Raw genomic sequence first — 24514 nt, forward strand, 5'->3', positions numbered from 1 at the left:
CCTTTCCACACATTTTGTCTTCTTCCAGAGATGCTGCCTGACCTGCTAAGTTACTCCAGCACTTTGTGTCTTTTCTTTGGAGTAAATGAAAATGTGGGATAACAGAGAACTAGCGTGAACAGGTGAACGATGGCCAGCGTGGACTTGGTGGGGCGAAGGGGCTATATCTCTCTAAGCTAAACATGCCAGGGGTAGGGTCAACTATCACTAATGTCACCTAGGGGGAGAGGGATTCCTGTGGGTTAGTTAGGTTTACGAGGATGTTGCCAAGGCTAGGGGGCCTGTGCTATAGGGAGAGGTTGAGCAGGCTAGGATTTTATTCCTTGGAGCGCAGGAGGTTGACAGATGATCTTATAGAGGTGGACAGGATCATGAGGGGAATAGATATTTTTTTAGATTTAGAGATACAGCGCGGAAACAGGCCCTTCGGCCCACCGAGTCCGCGCTGCCCAGCGATCCCTGCACATTAACACTATCCTACACACACTAGGGACAATTTTTACATTTACCCAGTCAATTAACCTACATACCTGTACGTCTTTGGAGTGTGGGAGGAAACCGAAGATCTCGGAGAAAACCCACGCAGGTCACGGGGAGAACGTACAAACTCCGTACAGACGGCGCCCATAGTCAGGATCGAACCTGAGTCTCCGGCGCTGCATTCGCTCTAAGGCAGCAACTCTACCGCTGCGCCACCGTGCGGGGTAAATGTACGGTCTTTTACCTACTAAGGGCAGAGATTCGTCGATGGGTAGGGAGTGCACAAAGGGGCAAAGGATGGATTTGAGGTGGAAGTATTAAAGTTACTTTAGTTGGATTCCAGTGCAGAATTATGCTGTGAAGACCTATTTATCCTTGTAGCATCCAAAGATGGATAAACCTGGGGCAATCTGATCAAATGTCTTCAGAAAGTAGCATTTCTCGGGCAATAATGTTTTGGGGTAGCATCTGACTCATATTATGTCAGATTCACAAGAACAATTTACGTGCAGTGTCCGTGCAGATGTCCAGTGTCTAAAACAACTCAAAGATTGTCTTAATACCATGGGAGGTACATTTTCGCTTGGGCAGCTTACACCCCAGCAGTATGAACGTTAACTTCTCTAACTTTAGATAGTTCCTCTGTCCCTCTCTTTCCCTCCCCCCCCCCCCCTTCCCAGTTCTCCCACTGTCTTCCTGTCTCCAACTACATCCTTTCTTTGTCCCGCCCCCTCCCCTGACATCAGTCTGAAGAAGGGTCTCAACCCGAAACGTCACCCATTCCTTCTCTTCTGAGATGCTGCCTGACCCCCTACGTTTTTTGTGATACCTTCGATTTGTACCAGCATCTGCAGTGATTCTCCTACATTCTCAAAGGTGTAGTTCCGAAATAAAGAATGCTTCGTTATTGGGTTTCTGGGCCAGGGTAAGAAATGTTACCTAGAAAAAAACATGGTGAGGCCACATTTGGAATACTGTGTTCAGCTTTCGCCAAAGATGTTGTTAAGCTGGAAAGGGTGCAGGGAAGATTTTATGAGGACGTTGCCAGGACCTGAGGGCCTGTGCTGGAGGGAAGAGGTTGAGCAGGCTAGGACTTTATTCCTTGGAGCGCAGGAGGTTGAGGGATGATCTTGTAGAGGTGAACAAAATCATGAGGGGAATAGACTGGGTAAATGCACAGACTTTTGTCCCAGAGTAGGGGAATCAAAAACCAGAGGACATAAGATGAAGGGGGAAAGATTTAATAGGAACCAGAGGGGCAACTTTTTTTACACAAAGGGTGGTGGGTTATATGGAACAAGCTGCCAGAGGAGGAGGTTGAGGCAGGTAGTATCACAATGTTTAAAAGACATTTGGACAGGTATGTGGATGGGAAAGTTTAGTAGGGTTTGGGCCAAACACAGGCAGGTGGGACTAGTGTAGATGGGGCACGTTGGTCGGTGTGGACGTTTGGCCGAAGGGCCTGTTTCAACACTGTATCACTCTATAACTCTATAAAACATAATGTCATGACAATATACTGTTAACAGACATTTGATAAAAATGCATCCATATTAAATCTTCAATTAATTAACTCCTTACCAATAAAAGATTGGCAAAGAGATCTAGTCCTTCAGCATCCAGCCTATAAAAAAAAAAAAGAGAATTTAGATTTTCACCCAGCCTAGAGATTAAAATGTTATCATCGACAATGATTTGAAATAACGTAAAATCTCCAAATGAGCAATTGCTTAAAACAAGCAGATGAAATTCCTGTTTATGTGTCATGATAATCCATTTACAGTCACTGTGCTGAAAATGTGTTAATTTAACAGGATTCTAATCCGTCAAAGAAGTTTGTTCACATGAGAGAACACATATGGTCTTGTTTTAATGTTTTGTCCAAAATATGGCATTATAAGTTCATGATTTCATGTGCTATCACAAGTTCACAAGTTATAGGAGTAGAATTAGGCCATTCGGCCCATCGAGTCTACTCCGCCATTCAATCATGGCTGATCTCTGCCTCCTAACCCCATTTTCCTGCCTTCTCCCCATAACCCTTGACACACGTTCTAATCAAGCATTTGTCTATATCTGCCATAAAAACATCCACTGACACGGTGTGCACAGCCCTCTGTGGCACTGAGTTCTACAGATTAAATATGGCACAGATTGTAGGAGCAGAATTAGGCCATTCGGCCCATCGGGTCTACTCTGCCATTCAATCATGACTGATCTCTCTTTCCCTTTCAACCCCATTCTTCTGCCTTCTCCCCCATAACCCCTGATACCCTCACAGGCATCTCTGATTATCTAGCAGTGCAGGGGTGGGAATATCAGCCTTGGTCTTCTGAGCTTGTCTCTGGAATAGTAATAGACAATAGACAATAGACAATAGGTGCAGGAGGAGGCCATTCGGCCCTTCGAGCCAGCACCGCCATTCAATGTGATCATGGCTGATCATTCTCAATCAGTACCCCGTTCCTGCCTTCTCCCCATACCCCCTGACTCCGCTATCCTTAAGAGCTCTATCTAGCTCTCTCTTGAATGCATTCAGAGAATTGGCCTCCACTGCCCTCTGAGGCAGAGAATTCCACAGCTTCACAACTCTCTGACTGAAAAAGTTTTTCCTCATCTCAGTTCTAAATGGCCTACCCCTTATTCTTAAACTGTGGCCCCTTGTTCTGGACTCCCCCAACATTGGGAACATGTTTCCTGCCTCTGACGTGTCCAACCCCTTAATAATCTTATACGTTTCGATAATAGAACCATAGAAGATACCCTCTGCGTGTACAGTCGTAGTACATGCTTCAAACAACATACAATATGGTTGAATAAGCAGAATCAAGTACCGGTTTACCTGGGAACATGATTTATCATTGGTTGCTGTCGGTAGTAAGGGAAGTTATAAGCTTTGAATTCTTCATTTGATGTTATCCCTGACCATGTGTCTTCTGTTGGAGTTCCTGAAACAATACATTGTAGAATTAATTGTAGAAGCAAATATAACTAACCGCACGACATATTACTTATTGATTGATGCTCGGATCTGTGTTATTTAGTCTGCCTTTATCTGAGGGATAGGCATTGGTTGGAAGGCTGTGGGAAAAGTAGGCAGTGGTTCCTCAAGTTTAGTTTAGTTTATTGTCACGTGTACCGAGGTACAGCGAAAGGTTTTTGTCAGCGGAAAGACAATGGAAGGACAATGACCCCTTCCACACCCCCCCCCCCCCCCCGAGTCCAGATTGCAAAATGAGTGAAGATAGACACAAATTACTGGAGTAACTCAGCGGGTCAGGCAACGTCTCTGGAGAATGGGTGATGTTTCGGGTCGGAACCCTTCTTCGGACTGCAAGTTGAGGGGAGGGAACTGGAGGTAGGAAAAGGCCCGAACAAATCAGGGCTGGCAACATTGTAGTATAAGAAAATAACCGCAGATGCTGGTACAAATCGATTTATTCACAAAATGCTGGAGTAACTCAGCAGGTCAGGCAGCATCTCGGGAGAGAAGGAATGGGTGACGTTTCGGGTCGAGACCCTTCTTCAGACTGATGTCAGGGGGGCGGGACAAAGGAAGGATATAGGTGGAGACAGGAAGATAGAGGGAGATCTGGGAAGGAGGAGGGGAAGGGAGGGACAGAGGAACTATCTAAAGTTGGAGAAGTCGATGTTCATACCACTGGGCTGCAAACTGCCCAGGCGAAATATGAGGTGCTGTTCCTCCAATTTCCGGTGGGCCTCACTATGGCACTGGAGGAGGCCCACAACAGATGGGAGAGGGGAGAAGAGGGAGTGGCCGGGGTGAAACTGGTCCATGATTGTGCTGGTGGCCTTGCCGAGGCAGGCTGAGGTGCAAATGGAGTCAATGGAAGGGAGGTTGGTTTGTGGGATGGTCTGGCCTGCGTCCACAATTCTCTGCAATTTCTTGAGAAAGAAAGGCAAGACTATCTGACATCTATCTTTACCAAGGCAGATGATATTGTTGGTGTCTCAGCAAAGCAATAAATAACTGCGATACTGGATGGTCCAATGTGGGAAGGGAGCAGAAAGGCTAGATGGCCTAAAAGTCTCCTTTTTCTGTTCGTTTACTTATTTATCTATTTATTTTCTTCTCTATGTTCTAGTAATCCCTGTAAAGCGTCTTTGAGTGTTTGAAAAGCGCTATATAAATGTAATGCATTATTATTATTATTATTATTAAAAGTAGATAAATCACAGGTCCAGGTGGGATGTAAGGTGAAGGGAGGGTGACATTTGGGAGATAAAGGCCCCAATCTTCTGAATGTCTGCAGGCACTGGTTGATGCCAGAAGAATCAAAAATTGCCTACAATGTGGTTCAATAAAGAATGCAAGGATAAACCCAGCAATTACAAGCCTATCTCCTTAAATTCAGTGTTGGAGAAACATTTAGAAATGACCATCATGGATTGAATTCCCACAGGTACAAATGTGGGCGACACAGTGACACAGGGGTAGAGCTGCCGCCTTACAGCGCCAGAGACCCTGGTTCGATCCTGACTACGGGTGCTGTCTGTACGGAGTTTGTACCTTCTTCCCTGTGACCTCGTGTGTTTTCTCCGGGTGCTCCGGTTTCCTCCCACACTCCAAAGACGTACGGGTTTGTAGGTTAAATGGCTTCCATAAAATTGCAAACTGTCCCTAATGGGTAGGATGGTGCCAGTGTAGAGGGTGATGGCTGGTCGGCGTGGGCTCGGTGAGCCGTAGGGCCTGTACCCGCAACGTATCTCAGAAGTCTAGAGTCTAAATTGGCCAACTCTTTGTCAAAACGCACTAACATCGAGGATTAAACTGTGACACCATCACTTCCGGAACTGAGAATTGGGGTGGGACGGGCTTGAATTAATCTTGGTGCCTCAGTCATAGTTCAACATCAACGCGACACTCACCTAAAAGCCTGAAAATTAAGTGCAACTCTTCCTTCACAGTGGAACCAGGGAACAATGGCTTTCCAGCTGCCATCTCATATAGAATACACCCAATGCCCCTGGAAGCACAGAGGAGAGCAAATGGTATTGTAATTATCACACAGCCACAGCATACAACCGCAAGGCAGAACAGAGACACCGGTCCACCACCGATTTCCCAGCACCCTTGGTTCCAGAGCCTTGCGGTATTATCCGATTTGCCAGACCAGTAGAGGTTTGTTGGGGAAACGAGATGCCAGCCCACAAAGTCGGCCGTGGGAACTCGGGCTATGGGAATGGATCTGCCGTCTCCGACCGGGCCGGAGTTCCAGAGCCCAGGGCCGCAAGGGGCAAATTCGACCCATCGTGGAGGTCCCGATGAGGTCGAGTTCGGCCGCCTCGCCCAGTCTCGGCACCACATTTTCGAGGATCTTCCGGGGGGGGGGGGGGGGGGTTTCAAGAGCCCTCTCTGATTTTGTCCGGATTAAAGGTGGTGCCAGAAAATGGGCGGTGGACTTATACATAGTTTTTGTTTTACATGGCACGCATTCATGAGGTATTTTGCACAGACTCAGGTCAAACCGAAGCATTCTTCACCCCGTGAGGCAGTTCCACTGTGTGGCCACTGTTGTATTGTGGGAAAGCCACACAGTGGCTAAGTTGAAACATCACCCTGCTGTGCTCCAGGGGTGACATAACTTTCAGATCTTCTGTCTTCGAGATGTCGGTGGAGAGATAAACACAACACCACAAGTAGGCCAAGAAGGGTCCCAACCTGAAACGTCCCCTATCCATGTTCTCCAGAGAAGCTGCCTGACCCACTGAGTTACTCCAGCACTGTGTGTCTTTTTTTGTAAACCAGCATCTGCAGTTCCCTTTTTCTACCACAAATAACTCCTCAATTGGTCTATAAACAGGGTCATGATATCTGTTTTACGTCAACCTTAGAGTGCTCCGTTTAATATCTCATTTGAAAGAGAGCACTCCCTTCCCCCCCCCCCCCCTTAAATTGCAGCATCTCTGGGACTTCATTTACACACAAAGTGCCGGAGTAACTCAGCACCTTAATCCTATGTCCCCTGAATACTTTGCTTTAGTTCAGTTTAGAGATACAGCAAGGAAACAGGCCCTTTGGCCCACCGAGTCTGCACCGACCAGCGATACCCCCACGTTCACACAATCTTAGGGACAAGTTACATTTACACCAATCCAATTAACCTGCAAACCAGTACGTTTTTGGAGTGTGGGAGGAAACCCAAGATCTCGGAGAAAACCAAAGTGGGTCATGGGAAGAACGTACAAACTCTGCAGAGGCAGCACCCGTGGTCGAACCTGGATCTCCAGCGCTGTAAGCGCTGTAAAGCGGGAACTCTATCTCTGCGCCACCGTGCTGCCCCTCAGTAAAAGGAAATCCGTGCAGTCACCCTATCTATTCTTCCAATTATGATTTTAATATTGGAGCATGTCACAAGTTCACAGGTTATCGGAGTAGAATTAGGCCATTCGGCCCATCGGGTGTACTCCGCCATTCAATCATGGCTAGGTAGACACAAAATGTTGGAGTAACTCAGTGGGTCAGGCAGCATCTCGGGAGAGAAGGAATGGGTGACGTTTCGGGTCGAGACCCTTCTTCGGTCTGAAGAAGGGTCTCAACCCGAAACGTCACCCATTCCTTCTCTCCCGAGATGCTGCCTGACCCGCTGAGTTACTCCAGCATTTTGTGTCTACCTTCGATTTAAACCAGCATCTGCAGTTTTTTTTCCTATTCAATCACGGCTGATCTCTGCCTCTTAATCCCATTTTCCTGCCTTCTCCCCATAACCCTTGACCCATGTTCTGATCAAGAATTTGTCTATCTCTGCCTTACAAAATATCCACTGACTTGGCCTCCACAGCCCTCTGTGGTGATGAGTTCCACAGATTAACTCCCCTCTGACTTAAGAAATTCCTCCTCACCTCCTTTCTAAAAGAGCGCCCTTTAATGTCATGAGAGCAGAAGAGTTTCAGAAGAAGACAAACATTTGCTGCATGTTTAGATGGTGGATAATGTAACAGGGAAGTGCCTTTGCCAACTCTTTGAAAGAGTTTATTCAATTAATCCCATCCACTCGCCCTTTCCCCAAGCCTCCAGCAATGGTTCCCTTTTCAAGTAGTTATCTCATTCCCGTTTGAACGTCATCGCCAAATCCATTTCCACTGCCCTTTCAGTCAGTCGTCTTAGATCAACACAACACACTTCACACAAGAAATAGTTATCTCCTCGGTCTTAACTCCATGCCTCCCGCTTACTAACCTGCCCTCAGTGAAAAATGCCTCAAATATTTCTGACCTTTGAAATAAAGATTGGGATCTGGGAAATATCAAGAATGTGCATCAGATCTCAGTTTGGTTTGGAGATACAGCACGGAAACAGCCGAGTCCGCGCCGACCAGCGATCCCCGCACGCTAACACTGTCCCACACACACTGGGGACAATTTACAATTACACCATAGCCGACTAACCTACAAACCTGTACGTCTTTGGAGTGTGGGAGGAAACAGGAGAACCTGGAGATGTTCTTCGCAGGTCACGGGGAGAACGTACAACCCCGGTAGAGACAGCACCCGTAGTCGGGATCGAACCTGGGTCTCTGGCGCTGCAAGGCAGCAACTCTACCGCTGCGCCACCGTGATGCACTGTGTAAGTACAATTCATAATTCTTACACAAAACAGCACGGGCTGCATTGAAAGATGTGGAAATTATGAAGTTCCAGAGAGATGTGAAAATAAGAAAGGATGGGTAAGTCTTATAAAAATAGCCAGGAAACGTTTGTGATGTTTGTGGGCAGGACTTCACTGGGCATATATCATTCACATGATCAGACCATGGTCAGCCTATACTTCCACAGATAGGCCGCAGAAAGCATTTTATCGGGATGCATCACAGCTTGTTTTGGGTACCACTGCATCCAAGACCGCAAGAAACTGCAGAGAATTGTGGGCCTCAGCCCAGGCCATCACACGAACCAACCTCCCTTCCATTGGCTCCATTTACACCTCACGCTGCCTCGGCAAGGCCAGCAGCATCATCAAGGACGAGTCTCACCCCGGTCGGTCACTCCCTCTTCTCCCCTCTCCCATCAGGCAACAGTGAAAACGCACACCTCCAGATTCAGGGACAGTTTCTTCCCAACTGTTATCGGGCAACTGAACCATCCTACCACCAACCAGAGAGCGGTCCTGAGCTACCATCTATCTCAATGGTGGCCCTCGGACTATCTTTAAACGGACTTTACTGGACTTTATCTTGCACTAAACGTTATTCCCTATCTCCTGTAGCTGTACACTGTAGATGGCACGATTGTATAATAATAATAATAATAATAATAATGCATTTCATTTATATAGCGCTTTTCTGGAAACTCAAAGACGCTTTACAGAGTAAGTAAAACATAAAAATAAATAAATAAACGAACAAAAGAGGAAGGATAAGGAGAAGCAGTGTTGAACAGGTGAGTCTTAAGTGATGTTTTGAATGTGGTGAGTGAGGAGGAGTCTCTGATGGTTTGAGGTAGTGAGTTCCAGAGGGTGGGAGCAGTGATGGAGAAAGCCCTGTCCCCCCAGGATCTGAGTTTAGTCCGGATGGGGGGGGACAGGAGGTTAGCAGCAGCAGAGGGGAGGGTACGGGTTGGAGTGTGTCTGTGGAGGAGGTCAGTCAGGTAGGATGGGGCCAGGTTATGGAGGGCTTTGCAGGTCATGAGGAGGATTTTGTACTGGATTCTCTGGGGGATGGGGAGCCAGTGAAGCTTGTAAAGGACGGGGGTGATATGGTCACGGATCGGGGAGTGGGTGAGTAGACGGGCAGCGGAGTTCTGGATGTATTGGAATTTATTGATGATTTTTGAGGGTGAACCATCGAGGGGGCTGTTACAGTAGTCCAGACGGGAGGTGATGAAGGCGTGGATGAGGTTGGCATGCAACAAAAGCTTTTCACTGTACCTCAGCACACGTGACAATAAACTAAACTGGAACTAAACTGATGACCAGGCATGCCAGACAACATGTTCAATCAATGGAATGATTTTGCCATTCTCAACCGATGATTGACCAAATCATGGGTTACAAGAGCCTGTTTCCATGCTGTATCTCGTAACTATGGGTGGCGCAGCGGTAGAGTTGCTGCCTTACAGCACCAGAGACCCGATTTCATTCCTGGATGCAGGTGCTTGTCTGTACTGAGTTTGTACGCTCTCCCCGCGGCCTGCGTGGGTTTCCTCCGGGTGCTCCGGTTTCTTCCGACATTCCAAAGACATACAGGTTTGTGGGTTAATTGGTTTGGTATAATTGAAAATTGTCCCTAGTGTGTGTAGATAGCCAGGGATCGCTGGCTGGAACGGACTCGGTGGGCAGAAGGGCCTGTTTCCGTGCTGTATCTCTCAACTAAACTAAACTAAAACTAAAACTTGGGCAGCTTGCGGCCCAGCGGTATGAACATTGACTTCTCCAACTTTAGATAGTTCCTCTGTCCCTCTCTTCCCCTCCCCCTTCCCAGTTCTCCCTCTATCTTCCTGTCTCCACCTACATCCTTCCTTTGTCCCGCCCTCCTGACATCAGTCTCGACCCGAAACGTCACCCATTCCTTCTCTCCTGAGATGCTGCCTGACCTGCTGAGTTACTCCAGCATTTTGTGAAATAAATACCTTTGATTTGTACCAGCATCTGCAGTTATTTTCTTACACTTCTCAAACTAAAACTAAAATGTGGATGCCACCCAGAATCAATGAACTAGTTTGCCAATCATAACATTCGCTCCCACAAATACTCACTCCCTCCAACACCAGTGAGCTGTTCCTGCAAACCGTATCCCTTTTACTTTACTTAAGACTTTAAAGATGCAGCACAGAAACAGGCCCTTCGGCCCACCGAATCCGCGCCGACCAGCGATCACCCCATACACGAGCGCTATCCTACACACTCGGGACAATTGTACAATTTTTACCGAGGCCAATTATCCTGCAAACCTGTACGTCTTTGGAGTGTGGGAGGAAACCGGAGATCTCGGAGAAAACCCACGCGGTCACAGAGAGAACATGTAAATGTTGTACAGACGGCACCCGTAGTCAGGGTTGAACTCAGATTTCCGGCACTAGGCCGCAATGTACCAAAAGTGTTGTGGCAACATGTCAATACTTCTTTGACAGTTCCTTCTATAAAAGTGACCTCTTGGATAAAGGCCAGCATCATGAAAGAGTGCTTAATTTTGCTAAGCAATAACATTTATGTCTATTATCTTGATGACTGGCTTACTATGAGGATTGCCATCTCTGGTCGAGTTCCAGCAATTAGATTCTGAGATGTGTACTTTGGACTAAACATGAAGTTGACCCTTTATTTTGTTACACACTGGCAATGTTGCATCTCTGTTCATGAACTGCATACTTCCAGTACAGCATGATATAACACCATAGACACAAAATGCTGGAGTAACTCAGCAGGTCAGGCAGCATCTCCGGATAGAAGGAACGGGTGACGTTTCGGGTCGAGACCCTTCTTCAGACTGAGAGACAGGGGAGAGGGAGACACAGAGATAAGGAGGGAATCACAAAATGCTGCAGTAATTCAGCACGTCAGGCAGCATCCGGGAGAGAGGGAATGGGTGACGTTTCGAGTCAGTCTGAAGAAGGGTCTCGACCGGAAACGTCACCCATTCCCTCTCTCCTAGATGCTGCCTGACCTGTTGAGCTCCTCCAGCATTTTGTGATACCTTCGATTTGTACCAGCATCTGCAGTTATTTTCCTACACAGAGATAAGGAAGGGTAAGTTGTGACAACGAGACATCAAAGGGGATGCGGCTCAAGGGAATTGTGGACTAGATCATTGTTAGGTAGACACACAGGTTTGTAGGTCAATTGGCTTTGGTCAAAAAAAAAGTAAATTGTGTAGGTTTAGTGTTAGTGTACGGGGTGAGATCGTTGGTTGGCGTGGACTCGGTGGGCCGAAGGACCTGTTTCCACAGAATAGGGCAAAAGTCAAGAGGGTTAAGTCTATAAATCAAAAAACTGCCCCAGAATCTGGAGGAGCGACTCCATGACTCGAATTGAATTTCATTGATTTTGACGTTATCGCATCCTACAATTGCATCAACAAAAACAACGAAGAGATGACTCGTGTGAGGTAGGGGGAAGAACAATGGAGGGACCTGGGTGGGGGGGGCACCTCCGTGAGGGAAGGGAGGAAGAACAAAGGAGGAGGGGGGGGGGGAGGGATTTGTAACTTTGTAAGCGCCCTTTATGTGGCGACTGTTTGCATACCTCGGGTACGCTAGCAAGGAACTTCGCCGTGAATTGTCACATGTGACAATAACGCATTCAATTGCATTTCAAATACTATTTCCAACAGCTTCTCTCACCATACGTCGATCTGGGTGGAATATTCCGTTGAGCCCATCAGAACATCCGGAGGCCGATACCACAGGGTCACCACCTCATTCGAGTAGGTTTTAGTTGGGACCGATTTTGCTCTTGCCAGACCTGAGAAAGAAATAATCCAGACGTGTGAATTGTGTTCCTGTTACAATTGCCGACTTATTAAGAGGCAGAACGTACAAATGTGTGAAAACGTGCACCTCCCGATTTAGAGACTGTTTCTACCCAGCTGTCATCAGGCAACTGAATCATCCTACCACATTGTGGATGATCAGCCATGATCACAATGAATGGCGGTGCTGGCTCGAAGGGCCAAATGGCCTCCATCTGCACCAAATTTTCTATGTTCTATGTTCTAACCAGAGAGCAGTGCTGAACTACTATTTACCTCGTTGGTGACCCTCGGACTATCCTTGATCAGACTTTGCTGGCTTTACCTTGCAATAAACGTCATTCCCTGATCATGTATGACCATGCCCAGCGGTATGAACATTGACATCTCCAACTTCTCCCGAGTGTGGGAGGAAACCGGAGATCCGAAACGTATAAGATTATTAAGGGGTTGGACACGTTAGAGGCAGGAAACATGTTCCCAATGTTGGGGGAGTTCAGAACCAGGGGCCACAGTTTAAGAATAAGGGGTAGGCCATTTAGAACGGAGATGAGGAAAAACTTTTTCAGTCAGAGAGTTGTGAATCTGCAGAATTCTCTGCCTCAGAAGGCAGTGGAGGCCAATTCTCTGAATGCATTCAAGAGAGCGCTAGATAGAGCTCTTAAGGATAGCGGAGTCAGGGGGTATGGGGAGAAGGCAGGAACGGGGTACTGATTGAGAATGATCAGCCATGATCACATTGAATGGCGGTGCTGGCTCGAAAAGGGCCGAATGTGCTACTCCTGCACCTGTTGTCTATTGTCTATTATCCCGGACAAACCCCACGCAGGTCACGGGGAGAACATACCAACTCTGTACAGACAGCGTCCATAGGTCAGGATGGAACCCGGGTCTCTGGCGCTGGAACCTGGACATTACAGCTTTCAGACTGCTATACTTTCTTCGGGATGCCAGGAGTGAGATGAGAGTGTGGCCAGGGTGGTACGGGTCTCTGTGATGCTGGCTGCCTATTCGAGGTAGCGACTACTGTAGATCCCATCGCTAGTGGGGAGGTCTGTACCCATGATTGGCAATACCAGCCTATTCAAGTGTAAGAAAATAACTGCAGATGCTGGTACAAATCGAAGGTATTTATTCACAAAATGCTGGAGTAACTCAGCAGGTCAGGCAGCATCTCAGGAGAGAAGGAATGGGCGACTTTTCGGGTCGAGACCCTTCTTCAGACTGAAGAAGGGTCTCGACCCGAAACGTTGCCCATTCCTTCTCTCCTGAGATGCTGCCTGACCTGCTGAGTTACTCCAGCATTTTGTGAATAAATACACACGAACCAAAGGGTCGTTCTCAAAACCCTCCCCTGCAGCCTTTGTCTACTGGGCAAGATGTCTATCTGTCAATATAACATAAGCACAAAATCATTCCATTCTCCAAGTCAGAGTCACTATAAGCTGCACAATTAGTGTAGCTTGATTAGTACGGGTGTCAGGGGTTATGGGGAGAAGGCAGGAGAATGGGCTTGAGAGGGAAAGATCCATCAGGCATGATTGCATGGCAGAGTGGACTTGATGGGCTGAATGGCCTAATTCTGGTCCTATCACTTATGAACTTATGAACAATGCCAACACAAGGGCAAATCTCCCCCCCCCCCCCCCCTCGGTACAAGGCTTTCCGCATCATTGCATTGACCTGCGCATGAAGCTAAGCAATGCAGTCCATACATGGTTGAAATATGTAGGCAGATGCTGGTTTAAACTGAAGATAGACGCAAACATGCTGGAGTAACTCAGGCAGGCTGCATCTCTGGAGAGAAGGAATGGTTGACGTTTCGGGTCAAGACCCGAACTTCTTCAGTCCGCACGGATGAAATATGTTTTGAAAGGATAAGTGTTTTGAAGTGTTAAAGAAATGTTTTGAAGTGATAAAGGGAACACTTGCCAAAGTCAGCTAATTTCAATTCTCCTCGTTCGTTAATGAGCAAGTTCTGTGGCTTCAGGTCTCGGTGCAGAACTTTCCTCTTGTGGCAATAAGATAATCCTCTCAACAATTGGAACATAAATATCTACGAGCAAAAACAAACTGTACTTTAGATAAAGGACGCAAGGTTTTCTTTCAATACTGATTTTCAATTTCCATTTGGCCCCAATTGGTCTACATAGTCTGACGAAGGGTCTCAACCCGAAACGTCACCTATCCATGTTCCCCAGAGATGCTGCCTGACCTGCTGAGTTACTCCTGCACTTTGTGTCTTATTTAGTCCACATCATTCTTTTTTTCTCCACATGAGTCTTCACCAAACCTTCTATATCTTACCCATCAGAAAACCCTTCGATCCCTTGCACTAACCCAATGTCACACTCTGATCTTATGGAATTCAGTACCATTTGCCTCAGCTATTCTTGTGGTTCCAAATTCCACATTCTAAACATCCTGTGAATGAACAAGTTTGTTAGACACAAAACACTGGAGTAACTCAGCGGGTCAGGCAGCATCTCGGGAGAGAAGGAATGGGTGACGTTTCGGGTCGAGGCCCTTCTTCAGGCTTTTATTCACAAAATGCTGGAGTAACTCAGCAGGTCAGGCAGCATCTAGGGAGAGAAGAAATGGGTGACGTTTCGGGTCGAGACCCTTCTTCAGACTGATGTCAGGGTGGCGGGACAAAGAGACCCTTCTTCAGGTTGATATAAATCTTTGATTGGATTCACGGGCTCCTGTTTTCTATCCATTCTCCATTCTTATTACATCACAGAATACCAGAAACTACATCTGAAGGGTCCCGACCCAAAACGTCACCCCGTCCCATGTTCTCCAGATGTATTGCCTGACCCGCTGAGTTACTTCAACACTTTTTTAAATAAGCCTATATGAGCTGTTCCTTGTTTCTACAAACAGAAACTACAGCGTCACTCCTGCACCAATGACAGTGTGCATGTTAAAAAACACAAAAGGACACAAAGTGCTGGAGAAACTCAGCAGGTCGGTCGGCATCTCTGCAGAATGGGCAGCACGGTGGCGCAGCGGTAGAGTTGCTGCCTTACAGTGCTTGCAGCACAAGAGACCCGGATTCAATCCCGACTACAGGTGCCGTCTGTATGGAGTTTGTACGTCCTGCCCGTGACCGCGTGGGTTTTCCCCGACATCTTCGGTTTCCTCCCACACTCCAAAGACGCACAGGTTTGTAGGCTAATTGCTGGGTATAAGTCTATATTGTCCCAAGTGTGTGTAGGATGGTTTTTTTTAGATTTAGATTTAGAGATTCACGAGCTCCTGTTTTGTATCCATTCTCCATTATTATTACAGAAACAGGCCCTTCAGCCCACTGGGTCCGCGCCGCCCAGCGATCCCCGCACATTAACACTATCCTACACCCACATTTGCCCAGCCAATTAACCTACATACCTGCACGTCTTTGGAGTGTGGGAGGAAACCGAAGATCTCGGAGAAAACCCACGCAGGTCACGGGGAGAACGTACAAACTCCGTACAGACGGCGCCCGTAGTCAGGATCGAACCGGAATCTCCGGCGCTGCGTTCGCTGTAAGGCAGCAACTCTACCGCTGCCCCACCGTGCCGCCCGTTTTAGTATTAGTATTATAATCCGTATGGTGTTAGTATGCGGGGATCGCTGGTCGGCGCGGACTCGGTGGGCCAAAGATGCCTGTTTCCGTGCTGCATCTCTAAACTAAACTAAACAAAACTAAATATGGACAGGTGATGTTGGGTCAAGATCTTTCTTCAGCCCTCGCTTCCACGGTGTAAGTCCCTCACCTTCCCTCTGTGTATGTTTTACTTGCATCTGACGAGAACGGGCTAATTAGAGACATCTCTTCGACTCGTTGTGTCATGCGGCATTGAGAAAGAATTGAGTGGAGGTTTTTTAAATGATCAAACACTTTTGTAAAAAAATCATGAGGGATAAGAAATGTGAATCAGCAGCTTTTTGTGAAGAAAATCACTGAATTCTTGGGCTAACCGAACCTCGTTCACAAGCAGTCCAACCAGTCCAACCAGTACAGGGTTAAAGGTTGGATTACCGACCCGTGGTCCACCTCAGCCAAAGTGTGTTGCAATCCCGATTTCTCCTCAAGGTATGTCCACTTTGAAGAAGTTCTCCTCCTCTCTTCTCTCCTGAGATGCTGCCTGACCTGCTGAGTTACTCCAGCATTTTGTGAATAAATACCTTCGATTTGTACCAGCATCTGCAGTTATTTTCTTATGCTACCTTATGTAATCCCCCATCGGTGTAGTTTTAGTTTAGTTTAGTTTAGTTGAGAGATACAGTGCTGAAACAGGCCCTTTGGTCCACCGAATCTGCGCCGACCAGCGATCCCCGCACATTAACACCACACACACTAGGGGCAATTTTATATTTGTACATTTGTACCAAGCCAATTAACCTATCGAGTTTCACTGCACCTTAATTGGTACACGTGACAATAAACAGACCTTTGAAACCTTTGAACCTACATACCTGTGCGTCTTTGGAGTGTAGGAGGAAACCGAAGATCTCGGAGCAAACCCACGCAGGTCATGAGTGGTGGGCGAAACGAAGGGCCTGTGGGCGCTACATGTTATTTGTGCACATGACACGAGTGGGCATGAGTAAGGCGGCACAGGTGGCGCAGCGGTAGAGTTGCTGCCTTACAGCGTTTACACCGCCAGAGAGCCGGGTTCCATCCCGACCACGGGTACTGTCTGTACGGATTTTGTACGTTCTCCCCGTGACCGCGTGGGTTTTCTCTGAGATCTTCGGTATCCTCCCACACTCCAAAGACGTACAGGTCTGCAGGTGAATTTGCTTGGTAGAAATGGAAAATTGTAACCGAGTGTGTGTAGGGTAGTGTTAATGTGCAGGGATCGACGGTCGGCGCGGACCCGGTGGGCCGAAGGGCCTGTTTCCGCGTTGTATTTCTAAACTTATCTGAATGAGTAGGAAAAAAACTGCAGATGCTGGTTTAAATCGAAGGTAGACACAAAATGCTGGAGTAACTTAGCGGGTCAGGCAGCATCTCGGGAGAGAAGGAATGGGTGACGTTTTGGGTCGAGACCCTTGGGACCCTTGGGTCACCCATTCCTTCTCTCCCGAGATGCTGCCTGACCCGCTGGGTTACTCCAGCATTTTGTGTCTATCTTAAACTAAATGAGTGATCGCTTCCCAGAGTAGTGATTATGCCCAGAGGGCATGAAGGCAAAACTGAGCTCAACTGGCCATAAGGTCATCAGTCACAAGAGCAGAATTAGGCCATTCGACCCATCAAGTCTACTCCACCATTCAACCATGGCTGTTCTATCTTTCCCTCCTAACCCCATTCTCCTGCCTTCTCCCCATAACTCCTGACACCCGCACTATTCAGGAATCTATCTCTCTCTGCCCAAACATTACCCACCGACTTGGCCCCCGCAGCCTTCTGTGGCAATGACTTTCACAGATTCACCACCCACTGACGATTTTTTTTTTTCCTCATCTCATTCCTAAAGGAACGTCCTTTAATTCTTAGGCTGTGACCTCTAGTCCTAGACTCTCCGACGAGTGAAAATATCCTCTGCAAATCCACTCCATCCGAGCATTTCACTGTTCGGTAAGTTTCAATGAGGGTTCCCCCCCCCCCCCTCCCCCCCTCATCCTTCTAAACTCCAGAGAGTACTGGCCCAGTGCCTTCAAACGAAAGGAGAGCATTGGAGGCAGTAAATCTACCTCTGCGCCACTGTGCCGCCCTGTTACTAATCCCAGTTCTTAAATGCCTCAAGGAAAATTCAACCGAGAAGTTGTCTCACCTTGACGTTGTACATGCTCATAATGTTCCCACAGTTGTCCATGTACTGCTTTAGGTCAATGTCCTGCAAAACAAAATGGATAGAGTGGGCGGTCATTTTGTAACTACCACTCTCTCGGGCTCACCTTCAAAAGTAAAAGGAGAACATTTTGCATTTATAAGAAGTTTACTTCCGGCCGCCAGCGGTGGCATCTCGCAAGACGACAATAACATAATAATCAGTTCGAGTCGCAGAGTCAGACAGCGTGGAATCAGGCCCCACTTGCCCACGCCGGCATCATGCCCCGCCTACCATAGTCCCACCTACCCGCGTTTGGCCCATGTCCCTCCAAACTTGTCCTATCCATGTACCTGTCTAAATGTTTCTGAAAAAAATGTATTTTATTTAAACTCTTTTTTTTTTGTGCTGGTTTATTATATTATCTGCGGGTCCTGTCTTTACAAACCAGTCGTCCTGCTGCTGCCAGCAAGAGTTTCATTGTTCCGTTTCGGTACGAATGGCAATGAAACACTCCCGGCCCTCCTGGTTCTTGTCGGAATTAAACTTATTTTAAGATATTGTCATAGAGTGACACAGTGTGGAAACAGGCCCTTCGGCCCAACTTGCCCACACCGGCCAACAAAGTCCCAGCTATACTAGTCCCACCAGCCTGCGTGCGGCCCATATCCCTCCAAACCTGTCCCATCCACGTACCGATAGATGCTCCTCGACTTACGATGCTTCTACTTACGATATTTCAACTTTACGTTGGCGCAAAAGTGATACACATTCAGTAGAAACCGTACTTCCAATTTTGAATTTTGATCTTTACCCGTAAGTTACAAAATTACCTAAATTCCGTAAACTTTATTTACGAAAATAAAGATGGTTTATCGAAACGTAACCCCATTTTAAGTCGAGGATTACCTGTACCTGTCTAACAGCTTCTTAAATGTTGGGACAGTCCCTGCCTCAACTACCTTCCCCCTGGCAGTTCATTCCGTACACCCACCACCTTTTGTGCGAAAAAGTCACCCCTCCGATTCCTATGAAATCTTCCCCCCCCCCCCCCCCCCTCCTCACCGTCAACTTATGTCCTCCGCTTGCCGATTCCCCCTTATTCTGGGCAAGAGACTCTGTGCGTCGACCCCATCTATTCCTCTGGTGATTTTGTACACCCCAGAATGGAGCATCTCCTGCCATGGAGTTGCCACGGTTTGGTGCTTACCACGAACTCAAACACCAGGGTGAGTGATCGCTCCGTGTGGATGATGTCATGCAGGGTGACGATGTTGGCATGTTTCAAATTCTTCAGCAGGGAAACTGTAAAGGAAAATGGGGTCAGTCAATTGGGATAAACCGCTGTGCTTTACCGATGGCCCAGTCACACACTCATCATGTGACTTTAGAAGGAATTTAGAAGGACGGGAGGGGATCTTAATTGAAACATATAAGATTATTAAGGGGTTGGACACGTTAGAGGCAGGAAACATGTTCCCAAATGTTGGGGGAGTCCAGAACCAGGGGCCACAGTTTAAGAATAAGGGGTAGGCCATTTAGAACGGAGATGAGGAAAAACGTTTTCAGTCAGAGAGTAGTAAGTCTGTGGAATTCTCTGCCTCAGAAGGCAGTGGAGGCCAATTCTCTGGATGCTTTCAAGAGAGAGATAGATAGAGCTCCTAAGGATAGCGGAGTCAGGGGGTATGGGGAGAAGGCAGGAACGGGGTACTGATTGTGAATGATCAACAATGATCACATTGAATGGCGGTGCTGGCTCGAAGGGCCGAATGGCCTACTCCTGCACCTATTGTCTATTGTCTATTATGATGCCATTCATAGTCAAAGGGCCATTTTCCACGCTGTATCTTCAAAGCAATTAACTTCAACTAGCTAACAACAGATTGTGCGGCACGGTGGCGCAGCGGTCGAGCTGCTGCCTCACGGCGCCAGAGACCCGGGTTCCATCCTGACTGCGGGTGCTTGTCGGTGCGGAATTTGCACGTTCTCTCCGTGACTCGCGTGGGTTTTCTCCAGGTGCTGTTGTTTCCTCCCCACACTCCAGTGACGTACAGAGGTTCGGCCCACCAAGTCCGTGTCAAACAACGATCACCTATGCACTAGTTCTCCCCTCCGCACCGGGGACAATTTACAGAATCTTTTGGAAGTGGGGGGAAACCGGAGCACCTGGAGTAAACCCACGAGGTCACAGGAAGTCAAGTCAAGTCAAGTCAATTTTATTTGTATAGCACATTTAAAAACAACCCACGTTGACCAAAGTGCTGTACATCAGTTCAGGTACTAAGAAACGAACATACAATGGCACACACCATTGGGCACATAACAGCACATACATAAACAGTTCACAGTGCCCCCTCAGAGGGCCTCAAACGCTAGGGAGTAGAAATAGGTTTTGAGCCTGGACTTAAAGGAGTCGATGGAAGGGGCAGTTCTGAAGGGGAGAGGGATGCTGTTCCACAGTCTAGGAGCTGCAACCGCAAAAGCGCGGTCACCCCTGAGCTTAAGCCTAGACCGCAGGATAGTGAGTAGCCCCAAGTCGGCCGACCTGAGGGACCTGGAGATAGACAAACTCCATACAGAGGTCAGGATCAAACACAGGTCTCTGGCGCTGTAAGGCAGCAACTCCACTCCTGCGCCACCGTGCCGCCACCACAACCTTAACCCTCTGCTTCCCTCTCGTCCCTCCTCTTAAACATCTCTGTCCAAGCTTTTCCACACCTGGCTCCACAAGGTCTCACTGTCGGTCGAAGTGTCAAACCGTGTCCAGCGACTTCCTCAAGAAGGTGGCTCTGGGAAAATGCCCTGGGTAACTTAGCTCAGGGGTCGAGGATGGGGTCAGGGCCTGGCGGTGGGGGGAGGGGGGGCTCGGAACCGAGGGCGGGGTCGGGCTGCGGTCGGAGTCTCGGGGTCGAACAGGCCGAAGTGAACAGGCCATGTCGCCCAGGACAAAGGGGGGGGGGGGGGGGAACGGCTCGGTGTCAGGACTGGTCTGAACAGAGAAACAGGACAAGTAAAGGACCCCGAAGAATAATGGGGGGGCCGGTGTAGAGGACCATCGAGAACAAGGGGGTAACCCTGGAGACAAAGGAGGACCCGGCATGGGTGGGGGGGGCAACAAAGGGGGGGCCCGGTGGGGGGGAGGGGGGTGCAACAAAGGGTGGCCTGGCATAGGGGGAGGGGGGGGCAACAAAGGGTGGCCCGGTATAGAGGGAGGAGGGGGGCAACAAAGGGGGGGCCGGTGGGGGAGAGGGGGGGCAACAAAGGGGGGGCCGGTGGGGGGAGGGGGGAGCAACAAAGGGGGGGCCGGTGGGGGGAGGGGGGAGCAACAAAGGGGGGGCCGGTGGGGGGGGGGTGGTAGCGGGCAACAAAGGGGGGCCCGGTGGGGGGGGGGGAGGGCAAATAAGGGATGTGTACTCTTTGTAACTTTGTCCATGCCCTTGTGGTGACTCTTCTGTGTACTTTGCGTGCAAAAGCAAAGATTATCACAGTACCTAGCCAAGTACCAGTGACAATAAAGTTTCATCATCATTATCATTCCACTGTGTTAAAGTCAATGTACGAACACATGCTTGTTGTGCAATGCGGGTTAATCATCGGCCACTTATTGCAGGCGAGGTGTCAAGTGACCCTGGTTTACGTGCTTTCGTAAAGTCAACCCTTTTAGTGTTTAGGTAATCATGTAACGCAAAAGGAAATGTTTAATCGTTACGATCCATTAACGAAGTTGCGAGCAGCACAATCAGTGGGGTCATGGCAGAAAGGAGTTGTTGTGAATATTGGCCATTCTGCCAGGCAGACTTGAGCTGGTCTGGTCTCCCCAGTGCCAGCCAGGACTAGTCTGAACAGAGAAATAGGACAAGTAGTCAAAGAGTAGTATAAGAAAATAACTGCAGATGCTGGTACAAATCGAAGGTATTTCTAAGGGTCTAGACCCGAAACGTCACCCATTCCTTCTCTCCTGAGATGCTGCCTGACCTGCTGAGTTGCTCCAGCATTTTGTGAATAAATACCGGACAAGTAGTCAATATCCTTGGGACAGGGTTTCTACTTTTCACTACATTCCCGTCAGATTCGTTTTCGACACATGCAAACTAACCTCCCTTCCACTGATGGACTCAAAGAGCTGGAGTAGCTCAGCGGGCCTGGCAGCACCTCTGGATAGAAGGAATAGACAATAGACAATAGACAATAGGGGCAGGAGTAGGCCATTCGGCCCTTCGAGCCAGAACCGCCATTCAATGTGATCATGGCTGATCATTCTCAATCAGTACCCTGTTCCTGCCTTCTCCCCATACCCCCTGACTCCGCTATCCTTAAGAGCTCTATCTAGCTCTCTCTTGAATGTATTCAGAGAATTGGCCTCCACTGCCTTCTGAGGCAGAGAATTCCACAGATTCACAACTCTCTGACTGAAAAAGTTTTTCCTCATCTCTGTTCTAAATGGCCTACCCCTTATTCTTAAACTGTGGCCCCTGGTTCTGGACTCCCCCAACATTGGGAACATGTTTCCTGCCTCTAACGTGTCCAACCCCTTAATAATCTTATACGTTTCGATAAGATCCCCTCTCATCCTTCTAAATTCCAGTGTATACAAGCCTAGTCGCTCCAGTCTTTCAACATATGACAGTCCCGCCATTCCGGGAATTAACCTAGTAAACCTACGCTGCACGCCCTCAATAGCAAGAATACCCTTCCTCAAATTTGGAGACCAAAACTGCACACAGTACTCCAGGTGCGGTCTCACTAGGGCCCTGTACAACTGCACACAGTACTCCAGGTGCGGTCTCACTAGGGCCCTGTACAACTGCACACAGTACTCCAGGTGCGGTCTCACTAGGGCCCTGTACAACTGCACACAGTACTCCAGGTGCGGTCTCACTAGGGCCCTGTACAACTAGGTGACGCTTCGGGTCAGAAACCTTCTTCAGTCCCTTCCATTGACTCCATCTACACCTCACGCTGCCTCGGCAAGGCCACCAGCATAATCAAGGACGAGTCTCACCCCGGTCACACCCTCTCTCTCCCCACTCCCCCCCCCCCCCCCCCCCCCCCCCCCCCCCCCTCCCCATCAGGTTTGAAATTGCACACCTCCAGATTCAGGGGCAGTTTCTTCCCAGCTGTTACCAGGCAACTGAACCATCTTATCACCAACTAGAGAGCGGTCCGGATCTACCACATTGGAGATCCTCGGACTATCCTTCAGCGGACTTTACTGGGCTTTATCTCGTACTAAACGCTATACCCTTTATCCTGTATCAGTACACTGTGGACAGCTTCATTATAATCATGTATAATCTTTTCGCTGACTGGATCGCACGCAACAAAATAGCTACTCACTGGACCTCATGTAAGAAAATAACTGCAGATGCTGGTACAAATCGAAGGTATTTTTTCACAAAATGCTGGAGTAACTCAGCAGGTCAGGCAGCATCTCAGGAGAGAAGGAATGGGTGACGTTGCGGGTCGATACTGTGTGCAGTTTTGGTGTCCACATTTAAGAAAGGATGTACTTGCTCTGGAGGCAGTGCAGAGAAGGTTTACACGGTTAATTCCGGGGATGAGGGGGTTGACATATGAGGAAAGGTTAAGTAGGTTGGGACTTTTCTCATTGGAGTTCAGAAGAATGAGAGGCGAACTTATTGAAACGTATAAGATCGTGAGGTGCCTTGATCGGATGGATGCGCTAAAGATGTTTCCGATGATCGGGGAGACCAGAACTAGGGGGCATAGTCTTAGAATAAGAGGGGGCTCTTTTAAAACTGAGATGAGGAGAAACTTCTTCACTCAGAGGGTGGTTAGTCTGTGGAATTCGCTGCCTCAGGGAGCTGTGGAAGCAGGAACGTTAAATAAATTTAAAATGGAAATAGATTGCTTTTTAATAGACAAGTGAATTAGGGGTTATGGGGAGAGGGCAGCGAAGTGGACATGAGCTATTGTTAGTATAGTAAGACCTGAGTAATCTCCTGGACAAGTTTCGATCGCCTAGTTTGGGGTCGGAGAGGAATTTCCCGGATTTTTTTCACAAATTGGCCTGGGTTTTTATCCGGTTTTTCGCCTCTCCCAGGAGATCACACGGTTATTTTGGGTGGGAAGAGGGGCGATAGTGGGAAGGGGGTTGGGGTAGGATCAGCCATGATCGTATTGAATGGCGGAGCAGGCTCGAGGGGCCGGTTGGCCTACTCCTGCTCCTATTTTCTTGTGCTCTTGTGTTCTTGTGGATAGGACAGGTTTGGAGGGATATGGACCAAAAGCAGGCAGGTGGGGCTAGTGTAGCTGGGACATTATGTTGACCGGTGTGGGCAAGTTGGGCCAAAGGGCCTGTTTCCACACTGTATCACTCTATGACTCTATGAACCAGGTGACATTGGTTTAAGGTGAAGAGGGAAAGATTCAATAGGAACCTGAGGGGTAGCTTTTTCACACAAAAGCTGGTGGTCGTATGGAACGAGCTGCCAGAGGAGGTAGTTGAGGCTGGGACCATCCCAACTTTTAAGAAACAGTTAGACAGGTGCATGGATAGGACAAGTTGAGAGGGATATGGGCCAAACGCAGGCAGGTGGGACTAGTGTAGCTGGGACATGTTGGTCAGCGTAGGCCAGGTGGGCCGAAGGGCCTGTTTTCATTAATCTTTGACTCTATGCCCTCCCTGTTCCCAATTGTCTCTTTGCTTTTTACACTTCTCTTTTATAACTATATGCTTGCACCCCAACTAATTTACTTGAATCAGTCTGGTATCTGTGTTTCTCCACACCCAACTCCCCTCCCAATTTTACTAGAGGGCTTATTCACAAAATGCTGGAGTAACTCAGCAGGTCAGGCAACATCTCGGGAGAGTAGGAATGG

At 48.2% G+C, this 24514-nt stretch overlaps 1 protein-coding gene across 2 annotated transcripts in view; it reads right to left on the reverse strand.

Annotated features, from left to right (window-relative positions):
• Positions 1–24514, reverse strand: part of LOC144605529 (cyclin-dependent kinase 18-like) — an 87864-nt gene that overhangs the window by 13987 nt on the left and 49363 nt on the right. For both annotated transcript variants that reach the window (XM_078420905.1, XM_078420906.1), the window contains exons 7-13: positions 18882–18976; positions 17675–17737; positions 13839–13962; positions 11779–11899; positions 5371–5468; positions 3323–3428; positions 2062–2104 (exon numbers count right to left, since the gene is read on the reverse strand). In XM_078420905.1, the coding sequence (XP_078277031.1) occupies positions 2062–2104; positions 3323–3428; positions 5371–5468; positions 11779–11899; positions 13839–13962; positions 17675–17737; positions 18882–18976 (650 nt within the window). The remainder of the gene's footprint in view (positions 1–2061; positions 2105–3322; positions 3429–5370; positions 5469–11778; positions 11900–13838; positions 13963–17674; positions 17738–18881; positions 18977–24514) is intronic.

Source organism: Rhinoraja longicauda, chromosome 24 (genome assembly GCF_053455715.1).
Source record: "Rhinoraja longicauda isolate Sanriku21f chromosome 24, sRhiLon1.1, whole genome shotgun sequence".
Lineage (NCBI taxonomy): Eukaryota > Metazoa > Chordata > Chondrichthyes > Rajiformes > Arhynchobatidae > Rhinoraja > Rhinoraja longicauda.